Raw genomic sequence first — 26328 nt, forward strand, 5'->3', positions numbered from 1 at the left:
CATAAGATCCCATTTCTAATTCCACTCCTGGTGAATTTATCAGTATTTTCTTCAGACAAACGAAGTGATTGAAAGTTTTATTTTCCAAGTCTCTCTGGAAAAGTTGCAGTTCGCTTTGGAAGCTTAGCACGGTCTGTGTGAGATCAGTTATTAAGTTCTCTTTCCTTTGAAGTGAAACATTTAATATCCGTAGATACTGGAAAACATTGGTGAAAAATGGCATGTCCAACAACCACTGAGTGTCTTCAACATGAGGAAAAAATTTCTCCTTCTCTCAAAGAAACTGATTGGGTCTAACAAAAAAAAAAATTGTTTAATACATTGCTAACTGAGAGCCACCTTATTCAGCAAAACCACAATATGTCATTAGGAATCTCATCACAATTCAACACGTCGAGAAAGATTTTGAACTGTTGGTGTGTTTTAGCACTTGAACGAATAAAATTGATTTTATTCGTTCAAGTGCTAAATTTGAACACGTAATGGAAGTACGTGTTCAAATTAAAACCTTTGGCAACTTAGATGTTCCCTGTGAATAATGCAATGTACAGTAGGAAAGCAGGATGTGATTCATCATTATCAAGGAGCCCCATGAGCCCTTTAATTTTACCCCTCATAGCTGGAGCACCATCGGTTGCAATGCTGATGATTTTTTCATGCGATACCAAAGCTTTTGTAAGTGCAATCAAGAGCTTCTTTGATGTCAGAGCCACATGTTGTATCTTTCAATGCTATCAAGTCCAATAGTTCTTCCTTGATGTCCAGGTCATGAGATACAAAGCATAAAAACATAGCTAGTTGTGGTTTGTCCTAAATATATGTAGATTCATCCAAAGTCAGACTAAATGCAGCACAGTTTTTCAAGTTATGGTATAAGTTATTCACAATGTCAGCACTGATAACAGAAATTCTCCTTTCAATTGTACATCTGGAGACTGACATCTGTTCAATCAGTTTGAGCAGTTTTTTTTTTTTTTATTATCCAGGTCTAAAACAGAAATTATTTGTGCAATATTCTTCTTGACAAATTCTCATGTATGGATATTTTGCCTGTGCAATATTAAACGATAAAATAAAACCAGCCTCGGAAGTAACATCAGCCTCTTTAGTAAACGTGGATATCAATTTACTCTGACCATGGAGTTGTTCTTTCAAAGTTGAAAGTTTAGTTTGCCTCAGATCAGAGCCAAGAGGAAATTCTTTACTAAAATTACTGTGATGCATGTCACTTAATGACGCTTGAGATTGCTGGCTTTGAATTGCGCAAGTGTTATTTGGCATATGGCACACATTGGTTTACTTTGTCATTTCACAAAAAGAAACTCCTCTTCCCACTCTGGCCACTCATATTTGTTTCTTATGCGACATTTCTAGGCACTTGAAAAAGAGTTCAACAATAACAAGCACTGTCAATGGACTCACGCAACAATATGTTAAACGAATTAAAGTTTTGTAAAAAAAAGTTGACCAGAGAGCTTACGGGAATACACTCACTGGCATTCGCGAGTTGCTCTAGCACAGACCACTCAGAAGGCATGAGTGATTGGGTAATATGGCTGCTTGGGCAAGTGCTCATGCATTCTAAGTGGTCTGTGCTAGGGCAACCTCACCATGCGCACTCACTTACTCCCGTACCATTGCATTGGTCAAAGGTTATGGCTCTTCTAAGTCTTACCGAATTATTTTGGTAATTCCAAAAGGACATGTAGTGGCCACCCCTGTGCTACAACAATATAATTTTAGTATAACTATTTTATGTAGTATTATCTGTTTAACCCCGAAAAAATAGCCTGTAGAGGAATCATATCCTGGTGAATATGCACTGAAATACAATGCATGAAACTATACATTTATTATCTTAAGCCTCTGCTGGTTCAAGATAATAATCATGCAGATCAATGAACAACAATAATTAAAAGTAAAAGTGAAATATGAGCAGCATTAACCACCTCAGGTGCAAAAAAAAAAAAAAAAATATATATATATATATATATATATATATATATCCCAGAGAGTTTTTAATATATGTAACCAGCAAAGACAAAATGTCTGAATTTTTAAAGGCACTGGTGACATAGTAACGTTATTAGACACAAAATTCTCAAGAATAAAAGGGGGGGGGGAAGCTCAACCACATCTCTAACTTCACATTGTGACACGGTATGTTGCATGGTCAACTATGGATAAATACATGGTGAGGCTGCAATCTCTTCCACGGCAGCTGGCCACGTCCCTTAGATGTCAAGAGCAAGCCCTCGATATGTTGAATATCTTGCTGTTCTTGGTGCCATTGATCAGTTTATGTTTGATTCTTCTGCCATCTTGGTCATTCCAGACTTCTGCACATAAAGGTTGACATCTCCTTTTACAGCATTCTATATTGTTGATACCCTGAACCCTTGCTGAACCTCGTTAATTGAGATATTGCATAATTAGTGAAGTCACATAATCAGGCCAAAGTTTTGTGAAAAGACTTATCAAGCTACAGTTTGCTGGACAACAAGAATGAATTCTGAAACACATGGTACAGATCAGAGAAAAACGCTAAAAACATTCCAATTTAATTTAGGTTAGTACATGATTAAATGAGAATGTATATGCATAGGTCCTATAAGTTAATCATTCATTTTATCAGGCTTAAGGATTTATTGAGTGTGCCCTGCCATGTGCTCTTGATTGACTACAACTCCACTAAATCAGCACAGACATCTATAGAAGATAAAGAACTATCTTCATTGCCTTCCTGCATGAAGGCAATCACAATCCAGCAATAAATTTCATGCCAACTTGGTCAGTCACTTACTCAAGCTCAGGTGTGCTAACTTCATTTCTTTCCTGGGCTTCTGATACTGCTTAGTGTTTTGCTGCATTTGTACAACAACTGTATTCTTGTAATCTTCATTTTTGTTGTAGCATTGAATAGATGTATGCAAACTTTTTGTAATTTCTAGTGTGCTGCAATTGTTAAATAGTTTCATGCTTGCTATTGATTATATTTAAATAGGCATCTCAAAGCCTGAATGCTTAAAACCGAAATCAACGAAGTAGTTCTGGATGGTCTTGCTTTACTGCTTATTTCTTGCCAGCCATCAGAAACATATACCGCTTGAAGAAGGGTAACTCCTACACTGACTTCCTTGGCTATTGAACATGTCATCAGATTTTGTTCATATGCTTTGAGGATGTAGTTTACTATGAGACAAAGAGAATAAGACTGTTCTTGATTTATATAGCTCTACTGCAAATTCTAATTATTCTACTATTTTGTATGCACTAAATAATCCAAATTTTGATCACGCATGCAGTGTTTCAGCAAAATATAAATTGTTTATAATCTGTTATGTCATACTTGTAATGTCTTTCAATGAAAACAAATTCCTTAGTCTAAATTATTTCCATAGAAATATGTCTGTAGCCTGTTGGCGTTAGTGCATGATGTCCTCAGATCAGGACATAATTTTTAACATATACAGGACACAAATTTAGCAAAATTAATGAATTCATGATAATAATGTAAGATTAAATGGTACTGTATCATGCCATTATAATTTTTTATAAATGAATATAAAAATTCATGTATGAGAGGGTTAAAATCATTATGACCAAGCTTTCTAGCTAACTCCTATGACTAATTTTCCAACACTGGATCACTGACATTATTATTAGTAGTATTCCCCCCCCCCATGGAGTCAAAGACTCATTGTGTGAAGTTCCTTTGTCACACACACACACACACACACACACACACACACACAAAGCTCATTAATACCATGCTTTAAATACATTTCTCTGCACACATCACACTCTCATGCAATGTATTCCAAGCATGACCTCTTATTCTCCAATTTTACAAAAAAACTCTTCAACATTAATCTTATAACAATCTCTTACCAACTTGTATGTCTCTATCACATCTTGCCCCTGTTATCCACTAGACTCTCGTAGATAGGCTTATACGTTGGTTATGCATTACTAAATCACTTAAGGAATTGAACAACGTAGATACGAATATAAATTAAATTATACTTTAATAAATATTTCCGATATTTCGGCAACGTCACGTTGCCATCTTCAAAAGGAACTTACAAAAAAGGCACGTGCACGTAGGCACTACAAAACAGTAACTGAGAATAAAGTGATGAGGCTATTGTTCTCCTAAAAGTCCTGATGGTGTGCCTTCTAGTGGGCTAAGTAGGTGTTCTTGGCCGTTGGGCTGAAGGTCTGCTGATGTAAGCTTCCCAAATTTGGGGCAGTCGCATACAACCAAATTTGTTGAGGTTTGGAGAGTTTCTTAGGGTTGAGGATGATTCCATAAATAGTCTTTCGAATTTGTATTTGCTACAGTGTATTACTGTAGCTTTCTTCCACCGTATTTTGTGGCGTGTATCCAGATCATGGTCTGCAAGACCAGAATGGCTGTACTTGTGAAAACGGATGTAGTCCTTGTGTTCCGAAATCCTGATATTCGCTGTCCTGCCTGTTTGGCTAAAGTAGGACAGTTTACAGCTGCAAGGGACCTGATATACACCAGGCAGGTCTAGGGGAAGTGGTTGGTCTTTAGTAGAGCAGATAAGGGATGCCAATTTTCTGTATGGTCTGTAACAGGTCAGGTCATGTTTTTTTAAGATTTTGGTAATTTTTTCTGAGGTGCCTTGGATGTAGGGAATGGTGATGGATTTAGAGTAATTCTTGTTGTGGAGGAGGGGGAGGGGGTTGTAGGTTTTAATATTTTTTGGATTTTTTTTGGGGGGGGGGGGGAGCCTTGGCTGAGAAAGTGTTGAGGATGTGATTTAGTTTAGTATTTAGGGCCATGTCGTTAGAACAGATTAGTTTAGCCCTGTTATATAGTGTTTTCACCACTCCATATTGTAGTGGGGGGGGGGGAGATTGTTGGTGAATGTACCTGCCTGTATGGGTGGGTTTTCTATAAACTGAGAAAAACCAAGGTTCCGTCAGGCTGGCGGGTGACTAGTGTGTCTAGGAAAGGGAGGCTGTTGTTTTCCTTTTTTTCCAAGGTGAACTTGATTCTGGGGGGGTGTTGGTTGTTTAAGTGTGTTAAGAAAGGAGAAGAGTGTATCAGAGACATGTGGTCAAATGGCAAACACATCATCAACGTAGCGAAGCCATATGGTTGGTTTTTGTGGGGCAGAGGCTAGGGCTTTTTCTTCAAAGGTCTCCATAAAGAAATTGCCCAAGGGTGGGGAGAGTGGTGAACCCATGGCTGTCCCCTCTATTTGTTTGTAGAATTTTCCTTGCCAAACGAAACAGCCTGAGTTCATTGTGAACTGAAATAGGGCCGAGATATTGGGAGAAAATATAGCTTGGATTTGCCATTCTATAGTATGCACAGGATGCTATTCAGTTCTTGCTGGAGAACTTGGAAAGTGGAGCACATAGCATGCTCTATTCAGCAAAGATTTGAAGATGACTATATTTTGAGATGGATGATGGACTGAATCTTATTGTATGCAGCAGCCTGTGAAGGTAAATTTAAAGTGAATAGATGTCGTATGTATGCAGGATGTCCAGGAAGTGGTTGATCAGGCTTGTGCCTTATGCTAGATAAGCACTTTTGGAACAATAATTAGCATGGTTAAATCCAGTTTTCTCCCCAATGGTTAAAGCTCTCAATTTATACGTAAGAAAACACACAAGTATGGCCTTTGTTCTCAATCTTCTCAAGAAGACATCTTCAGGGTCTCCATGCCTTATGTCCAAGATTTATCAGAAAAATTTGCCTGTTTCTTACATTCTTTAACCACGCTACCAGCCAAGACGTCTAAGTTATCATGGATGTTATCATATTAAAATTGTAATACGATTGATATTACATTGAAATATATGATGGATATGAAGTGTATGAGGATGCATATTTGATCCATAATGGCCGGTAAGATGGTTAAATCTACAAGTTCATCTGATGTGCTGGACAGCTTCCTTTTTAGATTATCCTCAAGTCTATGCAGAAGACTATTGGATTCCTTGTTCTTGTGCACATATGCTGGACACTTGAAATCAGCATCTGTAAGCTTAGCAGAGCATCCAAGTTTAATAAGATACCATGATTCAAACAAATTAGGTCCTGCCCATCATGTAATTTCTTCCAAATACTGGATTCAGGATCCAGTATCACTGCCCAACATCATCCATTGGATGATGTTGGTCAGTGATAATGGAAGATTGATAAACACTAAGAAGGAGGCAGATATAGTAGAAGTGTTAAATGAGCAGTCCATTAAAGTACTGTGTATCTCACTAATCCAAACCTCCTTAGTCCGAACCGTGCTTTGTAAGAAAAAAAAAGTTTTATTTATTACGTATTATTTTGTGTGCTATTATTTTTATTTAATAAGTATTATTTTAACTATTATTATTTCTTTCTTATTATTACAATACAGTATAACTATAGTGATACACAAAAAGAGGAAATTCAAAACGTGCATAATTTGGTTAAAAATATAAATCCAGATATTTCGAAATGGATTACAGGCAGAATCCAAAAGTGAATTTGAAATCAAATCAGATGCTGAAATTATAAATATGATGCTACAGAATGAATTAGAAGATGATAATGACGATAAAGAACTCGAAGGAAAAAAAAAGTAAAACATGAAGAGACAGTTGACAGTTTTAATGTGTGTATAGAATGGGCTAAGCAGAATGATATGCCATTCCACAAAATTTTATTGCTAATGCAGCTCCGAGAAGATGCATTTTAAAAGTTTAGCTTCCAAGAAGCTAAAGAAAATCAGTGACTTTTTTTTACAAAGAAATAAAAAATTTTTTTTTGTTATTTTGTGAAACTTTTTTTGTGTTGTGTACAAGGAAGTGATATATTTTACCCCATTTAAGTTATGTACTGAACTATGCAATTTTATTAAATCAGAATCCTCAACAATACAGGTACATACAAACTAATTTTTTACTAAAATAAACTTGTGTAATAAATTATTTTTTAAGTTTTACATTACAGTATAGTAGCTTTTTTTTCTATCAGATAGTTTATTTATTTACAGAATTAAGTTGATGTACCAGTAGAATCTCATTATTTTTGTCTTAGATGCTAGTTATTGTTGTCTCTTTGGGGGAAGACAACAATAGTTATTGTTGTCTCTTTGGGGGAAAATTCGCTTATCCGAATGAGCACAGTTTTTATTAGTTCGGATTAGCGAGATACCACTGTATTTCATCCTTATGATTGTAACATAATGCAGAACTTGAGTGCAGTGGGAATGGGGAGGCACCACTGATGGTGAGTGAGCAAAAGGAATATGAGGAACTGAGTAAAGTTGATGTCAACAAGGCAATGGGACTTGATGGTGTATCACGTGTCTTGAGGAAATATTCCAGGGAGTTAACAGCTTTAACTTACTTAAATTAAGGGGATATTAAATCCCACATAGTTTTAAAACTGAATAAGAAACTCAAAGATTGGAATCAGAGAGTTTCTTGCCGAATATAGTAAACTATAAAGTATCGGCGACACTAGCGTTAGAAAATGCAAGTGATCCTAGTACGTAGTACAATACCGGGCAGCTCGTTGCAAAGGTGGAGAAGTTCAGATCGCTATTCTTAGGTATTTTCCATAATGTAAAAACACATTTCCTAGGAAATGTATGCTGTTATTACATTATGGAGGGAGGTCACTACCCAGACCGGTTTCAGCCACTGATGAAGCCTCAAAAAAGGCTGAAACCGGTCTGGGTAGTGACCTCCCTCCATAATGTAATAACAGCATACATTTCCTAGGAAATGTGTTTTTACATTATGGAAAATACCTAAGAATAGCGATCTGAACTTCTCCACCTTTGCAACGAGCTGCCCGGTATTGTACTACATACTAGGATCACTTGCATTTGCTAATGCTAGTGTCGCCGATACTTTATAGTTTACTATATTCGGCAAGAAACTCTCTGATTCCAATCTTTGAGTTTCTTATTCGGTTTTAAAACTATGTGGGATTTAATATCCCCTTAATTTAAGTAATGTTTTCATTGCCGAAATGAAGCTTATTAGCTCTTTATATGTAAGTAACTTAATGGTTGCACCTGTTTGGATAACTCGTTCGCAGAGTATATAAGTTCTTTTCGCTATACACTTTGGTATAATTAGGTCTAGCTACTCACTGATGAAGCCTCAAAAAAGGCTGAAACCGGTCTGGGTAGTGACCTCCCTCCATAATGTAATAACAGCATACATTTCCTAGGAAATGTGTTTTTACATTATGGAAAATACCTAAGAATAGCGATCTGAACTTCTCCACCTTTGCAACGAGCTGCCCGGTATTGTACTACGTACTAGGATCACTTGCATTTGCTAACGCTAGTGTCGCCGATACTTTATAGTTTACTATATTCGGCAAAAAACTCTGATTCCACTCTTTGAGTTTCTTATTCGGTTTTAAAACTATGTGGGATTTAATATCCCCTTAACTTAAGTAATGTTTTCATTGCCGAAACGAAGCTTATTAGCTCTTTATATGTAAGCTTTAACTTACATTTTTAACACGAGTCTTTGATTAACAAAAAAAAGTCACTGTCACTACATAAAGGTTTTGATATGATCACACCTGGATTATTGTGTTAGAATTTGATCTCCATGGCCACATTCCCTCATATGTAAAATTATATATTCCTGATATGTTAGCATCTCTGTCTGGTTGACTAAATGGTTAATGTATACTTACTGAACCTCTAGGATGTGAAGATTATATTTTTTTTCCCTTGGCAAATGATAAGTGGAATAGGTCAACGTATACTTACTGAACCTCTAGGATGTGAAGGTTAGATTTTTCCCTTGGAAAATGATAAGTGGAATAGGAAAAGGAAAGGATACTAAAGGAAAGGATAAGTGAAATAGGTTGAATGAAGTGCATCATCTGTAAATGAATTCAAGGCAAGTGAGATATAGTGTCTGAATAGTGGGCTTATCACAATGGATTCTTGAACTCCCTTGATGCTTCAAAATATAATAATATCAACTGAAAAGTAAAGATGAGAGAGGTGCTTAAGGGTCAAAGCTGTATAACTGAGAGGAGACTCCACATAGCCTTTAACAGAATGCGGAGAACCGACCAGGGCTTCTGGCCTAATGTCCAATCCTCCCTTTCTCGTGGTGCACCCTGTTGGGTATCTACTTGGATACTGAACGAACGAGGATGGGCTGGCAATTTGGGATTTAGCCGACCAAATTGTATTCTTATTGGTTAAACCAAAATAAAAAATGATGGTACAACATGACAGAATTTCACGCCGGCTGGGGCGTCGCCCGGTTAAACAAGGCCCCCGTTGTTTTCGCCAGGGAACTAGGGCGAACAGCGAAAAGTCAGCTACTGGAACAAATCTGAAAACAAACCCCAACTCAACATCACCAGAATTAAAGATCGGTACTATCAACGTAAGAAGCCTGAATGGCAAAGAAATGGAGCTAGCTGAGGAATTAGATAAGTACCAGATCGACATAATAGGGGTGACTGAAACAAAAAAGACCAAAACTGGTGAGATCTTTCTGAGCAATAAATACAAAATGTTATATTCAGGCAATGACAATCAAGGAAAAGAAGGAGTAGCCATAGTATTCAACACAAAATACGAGGCTAATCTTCTTGAATGGCAGTCAGTCTCAAGTAGAGTACTGTGGGCAAATATGAGAATGGGGAACTGGACAATGAGACTTATTTGTGCCTATGGTCCCACAGAAGGTTCTACTAAGGGTCAAAGTGGAGGAGTTTTTTTGAGGCTTTAGAAAAAGCAACAGACACAATGAAAAATGAAAAGTTGGTCCTTGTTGGGGATCTAAATAGCAGAGTAGGAAATGATTGTGAGACATACAAAAATATCTTGGGAAAATTTGGAAAAAAGAGCAAAGCTAATAATAATGGCAAATATCTGTTGGATTTCTGCTCAGGACATGGACTGGTTATTACTAACACCATGTTCCAACATAAAAATGTGAACAAATTCACATGGAGAGAAGAGGCTAGGAATAAGAAAAGTCTCATTGACTATGTTATTGTTGATAGTGATGTTTTCTCCCTGGTGCAGGACACCAGAGTGTACAGAGGATTTGAAATTGGAAGTGATCACTATTTAGTCTTGAGCAGGATAAAATTGAATTTAATATTGAAAAGAATAACATGTAAGAAAGTTTTAAAGCGAATAAAAGTTGAGCAACTCTCAGATGTGAACTGTCGACTAAAATACACAAAGATTATTGAAGAAAAAATGATGAGAACAGGAATCAAACCTTGGAGAGTCAGTGGCAAACTCTGAAGAAAACATTGATTGATTCTGCCAGAGAGGCATGTGGTGAGGTTGTCTGTAAGGATAAAAAAATCAGAACTCCATGGTGGACACAGGAAGTTAAAGAAGCAGTGAAGGAAAAGAAGAAAGCATACCAAAAGTTCCTGGCAAATAAGTCAGCTTTTGCTCTTAGAAAATACAGAGACAAATGTAAGAAAGCAAAACACTGTGTAAAACTAGCTAAACAAAAGTCATGGGAGGACTTTAGCAAGAACATAGAAAATAAATATCAAGAAGGTGGTAAGATATTCTGGAGGTTGTTGAAGAAGCTTAGAAATGGAGGAAAAAGTGCTGTAAAAGGAGTTAGAGACGAAAAAGGTGACATGAAAATGGGAGAAAAAGATATCCTTGAAGTATAGAGTAATTACTTTGAAAAATTGCTAAATGAAGCAAGCAATGATAGCACAGTGGTAAAAAACACTCAACAGGCATACAGTCAGGAATACATATCCATACTTGAAATAGAAAAAGCCATCAAAGGCTTGAAATGTGGAAAGGCAGCAGGAGTAGATATTCGACCAGAAATGCTAAAGTATGGTGGTATAAGAGTCTTACAGTGGCTGCACTGCATAGTTCAGAAAGACTGGACAGAGGGACGAATTCCCGATGATTGGAGTAAAGCTCTCATAGTACCCATATATAAAAAGGGAAATAAAACTGAATGTAAGAATTACAGAGGTATTTCCCTACTGAGTGTTCCTGGCAAGATCTATGCAAGTATACTTGAGAAACGGTTGAGAAGAATTGTGGAAGAAAAGCTGGGTGAAGAACAAGCTGGATTCAGGCCAAATAGAGGCTGTCAGGATCAGATCTTCACTTTACGATAAATAGTCGAGAAAGTATGGGAATATAACAAACATCTATATTTAAGTTTTGTCGATTTGGAAAAGGCATATGACAAGGTGCCAAGAGAGAAGCTATTCAATACGCTGCAGTTATATGGTGTCAATGGGGCATTATATCAAGCAATACTTAGTCTTTATTTGAGTTGTAAGTCAGCAGTTAGAATTGAAGGAAGTACAGGAAGATGGTTTAATGTTAAATCTGGTGTGAGACAAGGATGTACATTATCCCCTCTGTTATTCATTATCTATATGGATCACATTATGAAGGAAAGTGGTATTAAACATGATATCAAAATTGGAGATGTTAATGTCAGCTCTTTGCTTTATGCAGACGATGTTATACTTCTAAATAAATCTGCTACAAGTCTGCAAGACTCCCTGACTAAATTGAATAGCTGATGTAATAGATATGGTATGAAGGTCAGCAATAAAAAGACAAAGACAATGAAAATAGGCAGAATCATTGAAAATGTCAACTGTGTTGTGAATGGAGAACTTGTGGAACAAGTAAAACATTTCAGCTATTTAGGCACGATTTTTAGTGAAGATGGTAAATTAAATATAGAAATAGACAACAGAATCAGCAAAGCTGGTATGGTGGGAAGTCAATTGAATAAATTCATATGGAATAAGAGAGAAATTAGTCGGAACACTAAATTAGCTGTATACAAGACAGTGTTCAAACCAGTTTTAACTTATGGATCTGAGAGCTGGGTCAGAAGTAAAACACTTGACCAAAGACTAGAGACCACAGATATGAGAGTCCTAAGAAAGATTATAGGCGTGAACAGATGGCATCAATGGCAATATCATATTAAAAACGAGGATATTAGGAAAGAGCTTGACATTGTCAGCATCCAGGAATGTGTTAGCAGAGCTAATCTCAGGTGGTATGGTCACTTAAACAGAATGGGAGAGGAAAGATTAGCAAAACAAATGTTCTCTGCCAGGTTGGCAGGAAAACGACCCAGAGGAAGACCAAGATATAGGTGGATTGATACAGTACAAAGTGCTTTAGACGATAGAAATATAAGATCTGATAATGTTGGGGTCTTGACAAGTAACAGACTAATTTGGAGGAAAATTGTAGATAGGAAATTAATAATAATGTAATTTTTTTCATGTAGTACTATCATATCCTGTACACCCCTTGAGGGTACATGGAGGGAATTTGATGATGATGAAGTAAAGATGAGTGGGCCTTTCACAATAGATCCTTAGACTATCTAGAAGTTCCCATATAATAATAATATCAAACAAAAACCAAAAGAATTTAAACAACTTTTATATGATTTTAATAAAACTTACTACAGAGTAATCAAAATACACCTTAGCAGTTTTCTTGAAACTTTGCACATATGTAAATCTTTTTCATGTTTTTGTGCTGTATTATCTACATGTTTGCATCACTCACTCATATGTTCTAATTAAATTGCAAGTGAAAGTTGGGAAAAAAAACATTTAAATTATACAGAATGTGTTTTTATAGAAAATAAAATGCTAGCAAATTCTTTGTGCATTTGACCAGAAAGACAAACTTTCCTATCAGTAACAGTAGTTTTTACAATCTCAGTATGCAGAATTCATACATTATATCTCCTATTTTTGGATACAATTTTCACCTGTGTTTCTCATTAAATAAACAAAAAAAATTAAATAAGAAATTCTCTGCAAAGAGGTTAATCTGGGTATAACTTTGAATATAATTATTTTAATAGTAAATTTAAGGTACATTAAATGTATATTTAATTAAAGAAATAGAAGTTATTTATATTGATTAAAAAAAACTTGACTTGAGTGAGGTACTAAGAAAGAAATACATTACTTAAAAAAAAAAAGTATTATTACCTTGTTATGAAGCCAGTTGTTTCATCCATCTTTTTATAAAACAAAGGATGAGAATAAGCATCACTGATGTTTAAAAGCTTACCTAGAATTTCATGTTTATTCAAGTAAATGTTATGGCAAATAATTGCTTAATTGTGAATTAGAAAATCATGATTAACATAAATGGAACAATAGTAACCAACTTAACCATTCAAAAATTAATAAGAAAATATTTTTTGATCAATTTTTCAGTAACATCTCCAGATCAATTAAGTATAGTTGCCAGTATTAATGACAAGACCAATGTTCAATATTAATTAAAAATCATGAGAGAAATAGTATATTTATTGGTCATAAAGAAATTATGAAAGCAATAATATTTGTAGAAATAGCACAGCCAATCTTTATATCTCAGCCATCAAGAACTAGCAGAAGTCATTTTCATATAAGTAGCAAAAAAAAAAAAACTCTGGATGAAAAATAGTTGTAAGTTTTTTCACTTGGTAAGAAAGTAAATTATATTCATGTCTTTAACTTCTACCCAAGCATTAACAAAAAAAAAGCCATTGATTAAACCCTCATTATCTCCATGGATCTAGCTCTGACTGATAAGACTTCAATAACAAAGGTCAAAACACGACCCTCCCCATAATGCATGGCAATATACTTGTCCAAAAGGAAATGTACTACATAATATAGAAAATAGATATTTTAAGAATACTTGTGACATAAGATTGTATAATATAAGCACGTACACACAAGAAAGATATTTAATTAGTCAAATATTTCAGTCTGAAAATTGCAGACCATCTCCAGTGGCAATACAAGAACAGTTTTAAAATACAAGGTGGAATACTAACAATAGATCATTTATAAATAGAACAAGCCACCTGATGTTATATCACTAAGTATTAAAGAGAAACATTTTTAAGCAGAGACATGATTGAATTAAAAATATTAATTAATAATTTCAATAATTATATATTTCGGTGATTACACCACATTTTTTTTATTATTCAGTTATATAAAACACTGAAATAATAGTTCCCGACAAGTTTCGTAAATCGTACGATTTACATCTTCAGGGAGTAAATAGTATAACTTAAAGTTTAAACAAGAGAATTAATAAATACAAATCATAACCATCTGGCTATTCATAAAACTCAAATAACAGAATGCAGATATATAACGTTATTGACGTTGAACAATACCGGACGATGTCACGTGTTCTTGTTCTCATTCATACAGTCCGAGCTTAGATTGAGGTAGATTTTTTATTAGAGCTGACCACACTTGGAGAATTAAACCTTGATTTTTATTGCATTGGGTTGGGTTTTTTAGCATATTAGCAGCTTCTTTAAATTTTCTTATATAACTGTTGTTTTCTATGTATGACATCATCGTTTTATGCCAGAGTACATCGTGTCCAGTGGAAGTAGTATGGAAAGCAAGACCCGTTTTTTGTTCTCTTTTGTATTGTATTGTATGTCTTTTTGGTATTCAGCCATGCGTATTTCTCCAGATCTTCCTGTCTGTCCTTTGTAGCAAATCCCGCAAGAGCAATGGATTTTGTAGACGCCTGGTTTTTTAAGAGGATGATGAGGTGGTTTTGGTGGATGTAGGAATCTTGAGATTTTTTCCATAGGAAGGAAGGCTACTTTTATGTCGTGTTTGTTCATTAATTTGGCTAGCTTATCTGTAACATTTTTAATATAAGGAAGCAAGATTGCGTTTTTGTAATCCTGTTTTATTGTGTTGTTAGCTGGAGGCATTTTAAGGATTCTCTTGATGGTTTTTGTTTCATATCCATTCTGTTGGAGGATTTGTGTTAAGTATTTTAGTTCTTCATTACATCTTTCTTGTGTGCTGGAGATATTGTATGCTCTGTCTCGAAGAGTTTTAATTAAGCTTCTTTTTTGTGAAGGATGGTGGTGTGAGGTTGCATTTAGAAATCTTCCAGTGTTTGTCGGCTTCCTATATACTGAGAAGGAGAGTTTACTTTCTTCATTAACTTCTAATAGAATATCCAGAAAAGGAAGTTTTTTTTTTCTTGTTCTAAAGTGAATTTTATGGTGTTGTGCAAATTGTTGAGATAATCTTTGAAATTGATAAGTTCATCTGTTGTTCCACTAAATATGATGAAAATATCGTCCACATAGCATAGCCATATTTTTGGTTTTCTATGGTAATTCTTAAGAGCATTGTTTTCAAATTTTTCCATAAATAGGTTTGCTAATACCAGTGATAATGATGAACCCATGGCCAGTCCTTCTTTTTGTTCCCAGATTCTATCTTTATAGGTGAAAAAAGTATTGTTTATACAATGTTTAAAAAAATTCAAGATGTCCGGAGGGAAGAAGTCTTCTAGGAGATTCAAAATTTCTTGTCTTGGGATGTTTGTAAACAAGCTGATAATGTCAAGACTTGCTAAGATGTCTGTTGGACCAATATGTATATCTTTCACATTTTCTATGAAATGTTTACTAATTTTTATGAAAGAAGATGTTTTTCCTATATGTTGTGAGATCATGTTGGTGAGGTATTACGCCAAGTTGGAAGTCGGTGAATCTCTTCCATCTACTATTGGTCTTAAAGGTATATCTGTCTTATGGATCTTTGGAACACCATATATTCTTGGTATCAAAGGATGTTTTGATTGTATTTTTTTTTTTAAGTTCTTCCGTCCAGAGAGGCACTTTTTTTATTAGATCATTTGTTTTTTTGTGTGTAGGCCAAGTCGGGTCTCTGTCTATGGGTTTGTAGGTGTTGGTATCTTCCAGGAAACTTTTCATTTTGTTATCATATTCTGTAGCATTTAAAATGACAGTTGCGTTGCCTTTATCCACTTTTATTATGACAATATTTTTGTCATCTTTTAACTTTTTAAGGCAAACGTATTCATTGTAAGGTAGATTCCTATGAGGTAATCTGCTTTTTAATAGTAAAGCTGTACTTTCTATACGGATAAGATCTGCCGTGTTGTCCGGTAGATTTCTAATTCACAAAGAGAAAAAGGAATTAGAAATCTACCGGACATCTAAATTGTCCTCACAATTTTGTCGACGTGTCTTCTAAATTCTTGATCCTTATCCACTATCACCCCCAAGATCTATTTCCTCCACCTCCTCTAACATATCCCCACCACATGTAAACTCTACATCCCATCTTTGTTTTTAAAATTTTAAAACCTTATATTTTGCAACATTGAGCCAGCATTCCCTCCCATGCCCCACTGACTGTCTATTCAAGTCCTCTTCATAAGGCCACGACATCTACTCTGCTCTCCATGGTTCTTCCTAACTTTGTATCATTTGCAAATAACTGCCTAACCCTCATTCAAATCTTTCACACTATCATTAATAAACAGACTAAACTGCAATGGCCCTAAAACAGACCCTGAGGCACACTACTAGTGACTTTCTTCTTCTGGGATATTGCTCCCCTATAGTCTTGATAGTTCTTCAATTCTTCTCTAACACCATTAAAAGTAACAAATAATTAGCAACACTTCTTTCAGAAACAATATAAAAAGGAGCTACAAAAATCCAACCAACCAAAAAAACTTTTCCACATCTTAAACATGTAAAGCTTAAAGATGGCCAGAAATAATGGCATCTCCATTTTCAGTCATTTAATGTTTGAACAATTTTCTGTATGAGAGTGTGTACTATTTTGTGGCATGGTTTAATATATTCAATATACTTATACATCCCAATATTCTATAAACATGACAAATCTTTGTATAGATACCAACTGTCACAGTCCACCAAAATCTGAAAGAAGGATCTTTCAATCAGAATAGGTCAGTTATTATACAAGTGAAGAAAAATCACTACTGACAGATACATATGCACATAGATAGGCTTAGGGTGTTGGTTGTTATTCATACAGTGCTTTAGAATATAAAAAACATCAGAGAAAAATATATAATTTATTAATCTTACTGATATTTTGCAGTCTAACCAGCATCCGCAGCATAAAATTATTACATAAAATTATAAATGTGGTAAACATGTAGCACATAGACAGTTGCAGAAACAAGTCAATTATTGAAAAGGAACTAAGGTCTTAACAAGATGCCTTCTAGAGGAATGATAAAAAGGAGTTCAGAAAGGCCAGGCTGTGGTCTTATAGAGATGGTCTCCCAAATCTTTGGCAATTTAATGCAGCCATATTTGTTCAGGTTGGAGCAGTGTTTCATAGTTGATGCTGAGTCTAAAAATAGTCTCTAGAACTATAGTGACTTCTATGCAGCATAGTTGTCTTCTTCCATTTGCCAGTCAGAACTGATAGATCAGAACCAGTCCTGACTTGCTATATACATGATCACAATATGCAGTTTTCATATACTTCTTTTTACTCATCCTAACAACAGGCACTCTAAGAACACTTGCAGAGTCAGGGCTATTTGTTCAAATATTTCTGTCTCTATGCATAAGTGTTTTGAGGATGCTTACCTCTCTTGAAACTAACACACAAGATCATAGCAACACTCCTATTCCTTATATTCTAGGTACTTCAGAAAAGATAGCTAAAAAGTTCTCTGCAAATATAATCTCCATACCACTTTCAAGCCACACATTCTAGCAACTTTCATCCATTCTCATAAGGAGAATCCTCTTGCACATCTTGGAGTGTACTAAGTTCCTTCAGCTTGCAACTTAGCCTTCATTTAATCATTTTCAGAGAATGGCCTGCCAGTCCTGACTTGCGATATAGATGATTCCAGACATAGTTTTTATGTTCTTCAAGACAGGTATTAAATGAAAGAAGAAAACTGTGCTGCCTAGAAGTTGCTATTTTTAGAATCAGCAGCATCATTTATAAAGCACTCTCTCAACCTCAACAAATATAGCTGCATTAATTTACCAAAGATGTAGGAGACCATCATTATAAAAGCACATTTAGCTTGACTTTTCTGAACTCTTTTTTATCTGCCTTTAAAGGGCATCTTGTTGGAAGATAAGTACTTTTCAGTAACAATATGATTCTTTCTACAGCTATCTAATTAAGTGCCATGTGATGATCACATCTGTAATTTTGTGGATGACTTAGGATGCTGATTAGATGCTATCTAACCAGCATCCTTAGAGCACAAAATATCAGTAAGAAACATCTTTAAAATAAATAAGTTGATTAAATATTTTCCTCTGATGTTGTTTATACTGTGAAGCACTGTTATGAAGATGCATAAGCATTGTTGTTTAAAATGCATCATAAAAAATACTGATAACCACTGAACAATTCTCACAACTGGGCACAAACATATTACAATCATGCATCAGTATTACTATAAGTGCAAAAAACTCACCAGTTGTGGCTACATGACCAGCAATACCTTGATTAGCTGGAATGCGAACCTCTGAAGTATTCTGCAAATGTCAGTTAAAAATACATATCATATGACTAATAATGCAACTACCTAGAAGTTGAATAAGAGCAGAGTTAGCAAAAATTACTGTTTTTTTTTTTTTTTTTTTTTTTTTAAGGTGTGTGGTGATTTAGTGAGTAGAATTTGTTGCCACCAACCAAAAGTGATGAGTTCATTATCAGTTAATGATAAATGTTTGAGCTCAACATGGGTGGTTCCTTTACAAAATAACAATAATGATAATTCCAATATATATGGCTTAGCAGTTTTATTGACAAAAAAAAACTGGAGAACTAGTAATTTGCCCACCTGGTTGTTGGCTGAATGGTAAGCATATTTGCTCTCCAACCAATAGCCTGTAGGTTCAAATCCCACTATTGGCACAGATGTTCGTTATTGCCTTTAAATGGGAGATAAATTTTGTCACTAGGCATGTGAGACCAATGTTATGCTTGTTGGAGGCCTGAAGTGGCTTGAAAAAAGTTCCATGTTTGGTCTCTATAGTACGGTTTCAGGATTTATGCATAAAATAAGTTTTAAAAAATACAAAATATATATAAAAATAAATAAAACTATAAAAAAATCTTTAGCCTGTTCATGACATGAATGTACTATAGGTTTACAAATAAACCTTTCATGGATGGGATCCATAAAAAAAAAATATTTTATAATTCAATGAAATTATAAACCTATCAATTCAGTGTACTATAATCAGATAATTTGCCTCATTTTTTTTATTCAGTCCCATCCATAAATGGTTGTAATCTTACAGTATAGTATAAATATCAGTTCTGTGGTTGGGCTAAAGATTTGATCAACTGAAAATCCTCTCTACAGACCAAGCTTAGCATGGTACTCAGTCAAGCTCTACCGACCTACAATGAGTGGGGTGGTGGTCTAACAATGAGCAATGACCATCTACCTTCACTGGTTAATCACAGGATGGCAAAACTGTTTACATAACAATGTATAAAATCACTGACACAGAAGCCATCCATTAAAGCAGCAGACAATATTACAGGCTTCCAGTGAGACATCATCTATGGATCACGCAACTTTAAAGATCACAATTAATTTAGTAGGCATGTATCTGAAGAGTGTTGAAGATGTACTTTACCTAGAGATAAAGGAAAATCTCATTCCTAGGGGAAGAACCTGTAGCAATAATTCTAACAGAAAAACAGATGAATGACAGGAACCGTCAATACCATACTGCCTCTTCAAAAAAAATAAGATATAGCTCATTCATTATCATACTACACTATACTTGTTGGAAATTTTTCCACTTGGTTATACTATAAAATTAAAGATGCCAAGAAATTATATTCTTGGTTTAATCCTTTATCCAAGTGTAAGCAAACAAAGTTTGCACCTGAAGTAATTCAGGACTGGGCAACTTGTATACAGAAGGTAATGACTTCACATCACTTACCTTAGTATCCAATAATGCAAAGCACATATCCTTATGGACATGTATAATGCTATGCATTATGGGAAGGGTCACTACTCAGACACTGGTTTCAACCTTTATTGAGATCTCATCAGTGGGAGCCAGACCCAGAAGTGATACCAAGGTTGAAGTAATGCAGAAGTCATATTTCCATATATCTTTTTGGAATGTCTTTATTAAAGATATATTTCCATATATCTTTAATTTATAGTATAACCAAGTGTAAAACTTTCCAACATTATCTCTAATCCAGAGTACTTTAATAATAAAGTCTGACACCTTTAGAGTACTTTTATATGAAAATATGGAAACCAGATGCACAGCACAAAAATCAAATGAATATAGTATGTATGAATGTGGAAGATGATTCTCTTGAGATATTAAACAAGATAAGTGAGGGGGGGTCTGAAGAAAGTGTGAAATTTTAATGAACTGCAAAGAGATAAACAAGAGTAGAGACAGAGGAACGAATATTAGATGAAAGGGGAAGGCACTGATGCATGTAAGACTGAGAATGGTATCAGCCAAAAGGGTGAACGAGAGAATATGATTACGAATATGGAAGAGACTGAAAGAGCAAAAGTAGATGCGATTTCAGGAACAGGAGAAAGCATCACTGATGGGTCAAAAGTGAAAATGATTGCAGGAATAGAAAAGAGCCTGACTGATTAGACAAAAGTGGGAATGAGTGCTATGAAAGAGAGCACTATTGCCTGAATGCAATATTTGAAGAATGAGATTATTAAAGGAGAAATAAGATGTATCAAAAATGAGATTACTATTATCATACAGAACATCCATGGAGTCTGGAGACTCATCATGAAGGACCCACACTAACGTTTATACACACAAAACCCCATGCCCTTCCTTAAAACTCATTTACTGTCAGAACACTTGCAACTAATTCTGGCAACCCATTCCAATCCTCATTCACTACTCTCCATGCAAAAATCTTGTCTACACACTCTTATGCAACTCCTGCAGTTCTTTTTTCTCTATTTGTCATGTATTGAAAAATTTCCTTTGTGTCAATCTTATAAAACCCCTTTAATATCTTAAACTTTTCTATCATGTCCCCTCTTTTCCACCTGTTAACTAAACTTTGCATCCCACATACCTTGAAACTATTCTCAGAGAGAACATTCCACAGACCTATCACCAGGAGTTAGTAGTGGTGGAAGAAACGAATTATTAGGTTGGACATAGGAAGAATGTGAGGACAGATATCAGGAGTTATTGGGGAGACAGTGAACGACAACAGCAGGATAGTAGGAGTAGTTGGTGTGTTGCTCAGGTATGCCAGTGAGTTGAGATGGTGAATGAATATTATGCTAGAAGAGTGGGGTGAAGAGAAAGGGATGTGATTTGCTATGTGTGAAATGTATCTAAAGGGATGAATGAAATTGTATAAAACAGATGGATTGCATATTAATGGATTTGGTCCATATCAACTAGAAAGATCTGTGATAGAAAGAAAATGACTTATGAGAACAAAGGATAAGAGGAAGTCAGAGGTAATGTGAACAAGCAGGAGAGTGGATCAGGTGATACTGAAGTGTTTGTGAAGAGGGGGAGGAGAGTAGTGCAAGAGAACAGGAGTGCAAGCTGGACAGAGAAGGGGGGAGAAGTCACAGTGGTCATGGAGACAGGAAGTGTGGGGAGTGGACTGTGGAAATAGGTGTGAAGATGATCAGCATAGGTAATGGGATGGAGTGGGATTCATGGGGTAGCTGAATCTGGGAAGTAAGTAAAGGGTTATTTATAATAGTTAATTACACTTGTTTCAGTTACACTTCTTAACTTAGAAAAAATAAGAAACTGCTTATTTTAAATAACTTAACATAACTGGTCTACAATAAATTATGTTTACCTCTGATCCATCCTCTGCTAGATTACCATCAAATACTTTGGCTACCAATTCATTTTGTTCTTTGTCCAAAAGAAAGAGTGAACATCTTCAAAAGAAAAAAAAAAGATTCATGCACTTTTAATTCAAGTGATTCTTGTGTAATGTGCTACATAATATAATATACATTTAATATAAAATAAATGTTTCGAATTGAAAAGGTTTTCAAAAAAACTTCAAATTCTGAATACTTTTCTGAATACAATAGTGTGAAGTTGAAAGTTTATTTTTCACTTGGTTAGAATATAATAAATTTAGTTTAATCCTTTATCCAAGTGTGAGCAAACAAAGTTTGCACCTGAAAGTATCTTCAGGACTGGGGTAAGGTGGCACAACACCAGGGCAACTCTTTGCAAAGGTGGAGCAAGCTAATATCAATCCTATCTCAGTATCTCCCATAATGCAAAACACATTTCCTTGCAGATATGTCTAATGTTATGCATTAAGGGAAGGGCCACTACCCAGACCAGTTTCGACCTTTATTGAGGACCTTTAGACCTGCAAGGAGATGTGTTTTGCATTATGGGAGATAATGAGATAGGAGTGATGTTAGCTTGCTCCACCTTTGCAAGGAGTTGTATCACCTTACCCCAGTCCTGAAGATACTTTCAGGCGCAAACTTTGTTTGCTCACACTTGGATAAAGGAGAGATTGGAAAGAGGGGAAAATAGTTCCACTGCACAAAGGTGGTTCCAAGGCTGCTGTTGAAAATTACCGGCCAATCAGCATAACAGGAATCATTATCAAGGTCTTAGAGAAAATAGTCAAGAGGAAAATACAAGATTGGATAGAAGAAAATGGGATACTGTATCGGGGACAGCATGGTTTTGTGAAGGGTAGGTCATGCCTCAGTAACTTGCTCACGTATTATAACACAGTGACGGCTGAACTGGATAAGGGTAATGGGTTTACAGTGATTCTGCTGGACCTTGCTAAGGCCTTTGACAGGATACCACATGGAATTCTAATCAGTAAATTGCAGCATATGGGAATGGACATAGGGTTGGTGAGATGGATAGGAGGGTGGTTGACGGAGAGATATCAGAGAGTGGTTTACTCAGGAGTAGAGTCCACAAGACGGCCTGTGACTAGTGGTGTACCACAAGGATCTGTTCTTGGACCACTGCTGTTTAATTTGTTCATAAATGATATAGGAAAGGATCTGAGAGGAACAGTTCATTTGTTTGCGGATGATGCGAAGTTGGGTAGGGCAATAGTGAATGCAGATGACGTCAAAATTTTGCAGGATGATTTGGATAGATTGGAGGTCTGGGCTAGGGAGAATGGATGTCAATTTAATGTGGCAAAATGTAAGGTTATGCATTTTGGGGTGAAAAGATGGGAGGCAGTTTACTGCATTGGTGGAACCGTGCTCCAGGAAATTGATGAGGCACGAGATTTAGGAGTGTTGGTGGATAAGGAATTGAAATTTAGGGGACACATTGCAAAAGTGGCCAAATCAGCTCATCAAATCACTTGGTTGCTGAAGAATACGTTGACAAGCAGAGACAAGCAGGTTATTGTTCCTCTGTATCGAGCCTTGATAAGACCTCATCTCGACTACTGTGCTCAGATTTGGTCACCTAGGTTTCTTCTTGATGGGGAGGAGGTGGAGAGGATCCAGAGGCGAGTGACCAAGATGATAGCAGGTCTGTGGAATGAACCGTATGAGAACAGGTTGAGGATTTGTGGGTTGCAAAAATTGGTTGATAGGCGGAGGAGGGGAGATATGATTGAGACATTCAAATTACTGAAGGGTTTCTATAAAATTAATTCAGAAGATATTTTTGAGAACAGGGCTGGTTGTGGGAGGACTAGGGGACATCCATGGAAACTGGGCAAAAGTGTGGTTAGTAAAGGTGTTAGAGCTGGGTTCTTTACTTTTAGAGTAGTGAATGAGTGGAATGCGCTCCCTGAGTCTGTGGTGGATGCTGTGACAGTGAATGAGTTTAAGGCGAGGTATGATAGATACTGTATGAATGTCGAATAGTTGTGATGAAAATGATTTGGGGCCTCCCTCGATGAGTCTAATGACTCCCTGGAGTTGCCCGTAATAATAATAATAATAATAATAAAGGATTAAACGAAATTTATTATACAATAGTGTGAAGTATTTAAGTAAACTTTACATAGTGTTACATCTAAAAAAATATACGAATTAATAAAGGTAGCAGTCTGTAAACTTCTTAACCCTTCCTCAAGTATATAACCATCTCTGCCACACAAGGTGGGACACATCCACTGATCTACTAAAAGATGAATTATAGCTCTGAAAAAATATCAGACTACACAAACTCAACAAGACATATTTATGTTCTACTTTTGTACTGGGACAGATTGAGAGAATGTTAAGTTGCAAAGCCTCGTGAATAGGAGGAGGGGGGGAGAATATGCTTGAGACATAAGCTAGTCCACGGTTGTTATCAGGTTGATATGAAAGAGATTTTTCATAGAATGGGAGAGTGGGGATAGAACAAGAGACCATCATTAGAAACTGTATAAGAAGAATGTAAGCAGAGGAGTGAAGAGCATGTTCTTTGCATGGAGAGTGGTTGGTGAGTGGAATGCATTGCCTGAGTGTGTTGTGAATGTAGACATATTGAATCAGTTTAAAGCACAGTTGGATGAGCATTGTGTGCAATAATGTGTATCTCCCAGGATGAGTCTGACTCCATGGAGGCCAGATGTTAATAATAATAATAAATTAATCAAAATCTGAGGCAAAATGTTTCCTTAGATGTCTTATGCAATAACTTCAGATAGCAGTTAGCAAGATGCTGACACCAAATGCAGCCATTATTCAGTTATCCAAAATCATTTTTGAATTAGCAAATTCAAGTGAGTACTACTTGGATTTGCTCATGTGAAAAATTTGTAACTCAAACAATTCCATGATACTTCCACAGGATGTAAGCAAGATGAGAATTTCACTACAATTACATACCATTAACAGCAAAATATATTTAATAGATGAACTGTGGAGTGAAATGGATGGCAGTAAGAGGTTCTGGGATTCCAAGAAATAGTCATGTAATGATAATAACAGACAGGCAGACAAATTTTCCTGCTTTGCAGGAAAAGCCAAAATTGCTGGTACCAAAACATATCATGCTACTTCCAATATGAACTAACTCACCTTCAACTGAAGAGAATCTTACAAATGTTGATTGTATCATGTTATCTGAATTTAGTCTTTTCCAACAAAAGGCACATATCCTTCTGAGCTGACTATGGAAATAATAATTGCAATGCTTTTAGAGTAACATTTTTCATTGCAGTTTATGACACATGCATAAGTGATCAATGGCCTACTATTATCAGCTTGTATAAAAACAACACAATTAACTTGTATCTGGAATAAGTGCATGAAAATGTATCGATTCTCATGATGATTTATACTATGCAGGTTTATGACTGATTTTATAACTAATAGCATTATTTTATGTTTTCTAAAAAGTTATCCTCATCCTGCAGAGCATGAATGTGCACAGTTGATCAGCCTGATGAAGTGTAATATATTCCACCATAACTGACAAGCCACATTTTTCCCAAACTTTCAGTGATGAAACATGCTGTCTAGCATCACCTAAAGAGAGTCAGTGCCTCTTCCTGTTAGCAATTAAATATATCTGTCGAGCTAACTTTGGAACAAAAATCAGTTCACATCATTTTTTACAAAAATAAAAAAATGATGTGCACCTGATTCATCAGATTCACCTGAAAACGATGGCCACCACCTTATTCACCAGGTTTTTACCTGGTGAATAAGGTGGCCAAAAACCAGAGTTAAACTCTTATAAAAACTTATTCTTATAAACCACCTGGTTTATAAGAATAAGCCAGGTGGGATTTTCTGTTTCCTTGAAGCACCTTTAGACTGGTTCTTAAACACTTAAATGACTTTTCCTTGGAATATCTGCCGCTATGATGTCACTTCGTATCATGGTGTTGGATAGTGTGTATGTTATCATCTTGTAGTTACATATGTTGTTCTCATCTAAAATCTTCATATGATCTGCATATGAAACAAATAGTTACAGTTCATTTACGAGAAATAAATTAATTTCTTTCCCATACATATTTATCTTAAAAAAGTAACCAGATGAGTAAAACTCACCTCTCAGCTTTGGTAAGATTTCGGGCTTCAGTCATTATTTCTTTTAATAGTAAAGTGACATCATCTAAAAAGGGGGAAAAAAAAAACTTAATTTAAAAATTTTTATTGTAAACCTTTTCAAATATACAAATTGCTTTCTTTATAAGTTAATGCACAAAATATATTCACACTACTATTTTTCTGGTGGTGTGAATTTCTTTTCTGGGTTTGAATCCCACTGATGAGACTTCAATATAGGTCAAAACCAGACTGGGTAGCGGGGTCCTTCTCATAATACATAGCACTATACACATCTGAAAGGAGGTGTGTTTTGCATTATGGGATACTAATGCAATCGATGTGAAGTCACCTCCTTTCACAAGGAGGCCATTTATAAAGACACTTCACACACAAACTTTGTTTGCACTTTGATAAAGAATTAAACCAAGAATATAATTTCTTGGTATCTTTAAATTATGGGATGGAGTTTCAGCAAGACTGGCTTGTGGTTTGTCAATGTTGAGATGCTTGC

At 35.6% G+C, this 26328-nt stretch overlaps 1 protein-coding gene across 1 annotated transcript in view; it reads right to left on the reverse strand.

Annotated features, from left to right (window-relative positions):
* The window catches only part of LOC150106633 (cGMP-dependent 3',5'-cyclic phosphodiesterase-like), a 302619-nt gene that overhangs the window by 209280 nt on the left and 67011 nt on the right, over positions 1-26328 (reverse strand). Inside the window, exons 6-9 of the mRNA XM_090393446.1 lie at positions 25818-25881; positions 21665-21749; positions 18285-18345; positions 12995-13076 (exon numbers count right to left, since the gene is read on the reverse strand). Of these exons, the coding sequence (XP_090249572.1) occupies positions 12995-13076; positions 18285-18345; positions 21665-21749; positions 25818-25881 (292 nt within the window). The remainder of the gene's footprint in view (positions 1-12994; positions 13077-18284; positions 18346-21664; positions 21750-25817; positions 25882-26328) is intronic.

This window comes from Typopeltis vanoorti, chromosome 5, assembly GCF_054136105.1.
Source record: "Typopeltis vanoorti isolate ZY-2024b chromosome 5, IOZ_Tvanoo_1.0, whole genome shotgun sequence".
Taxonomy (NCBI): Eukaryota; Metazoa; Arthropoda; class Arachnida; order Uropygi; family Thelyphonidae; genus Typopeltis; species Typopeltis vanoorti.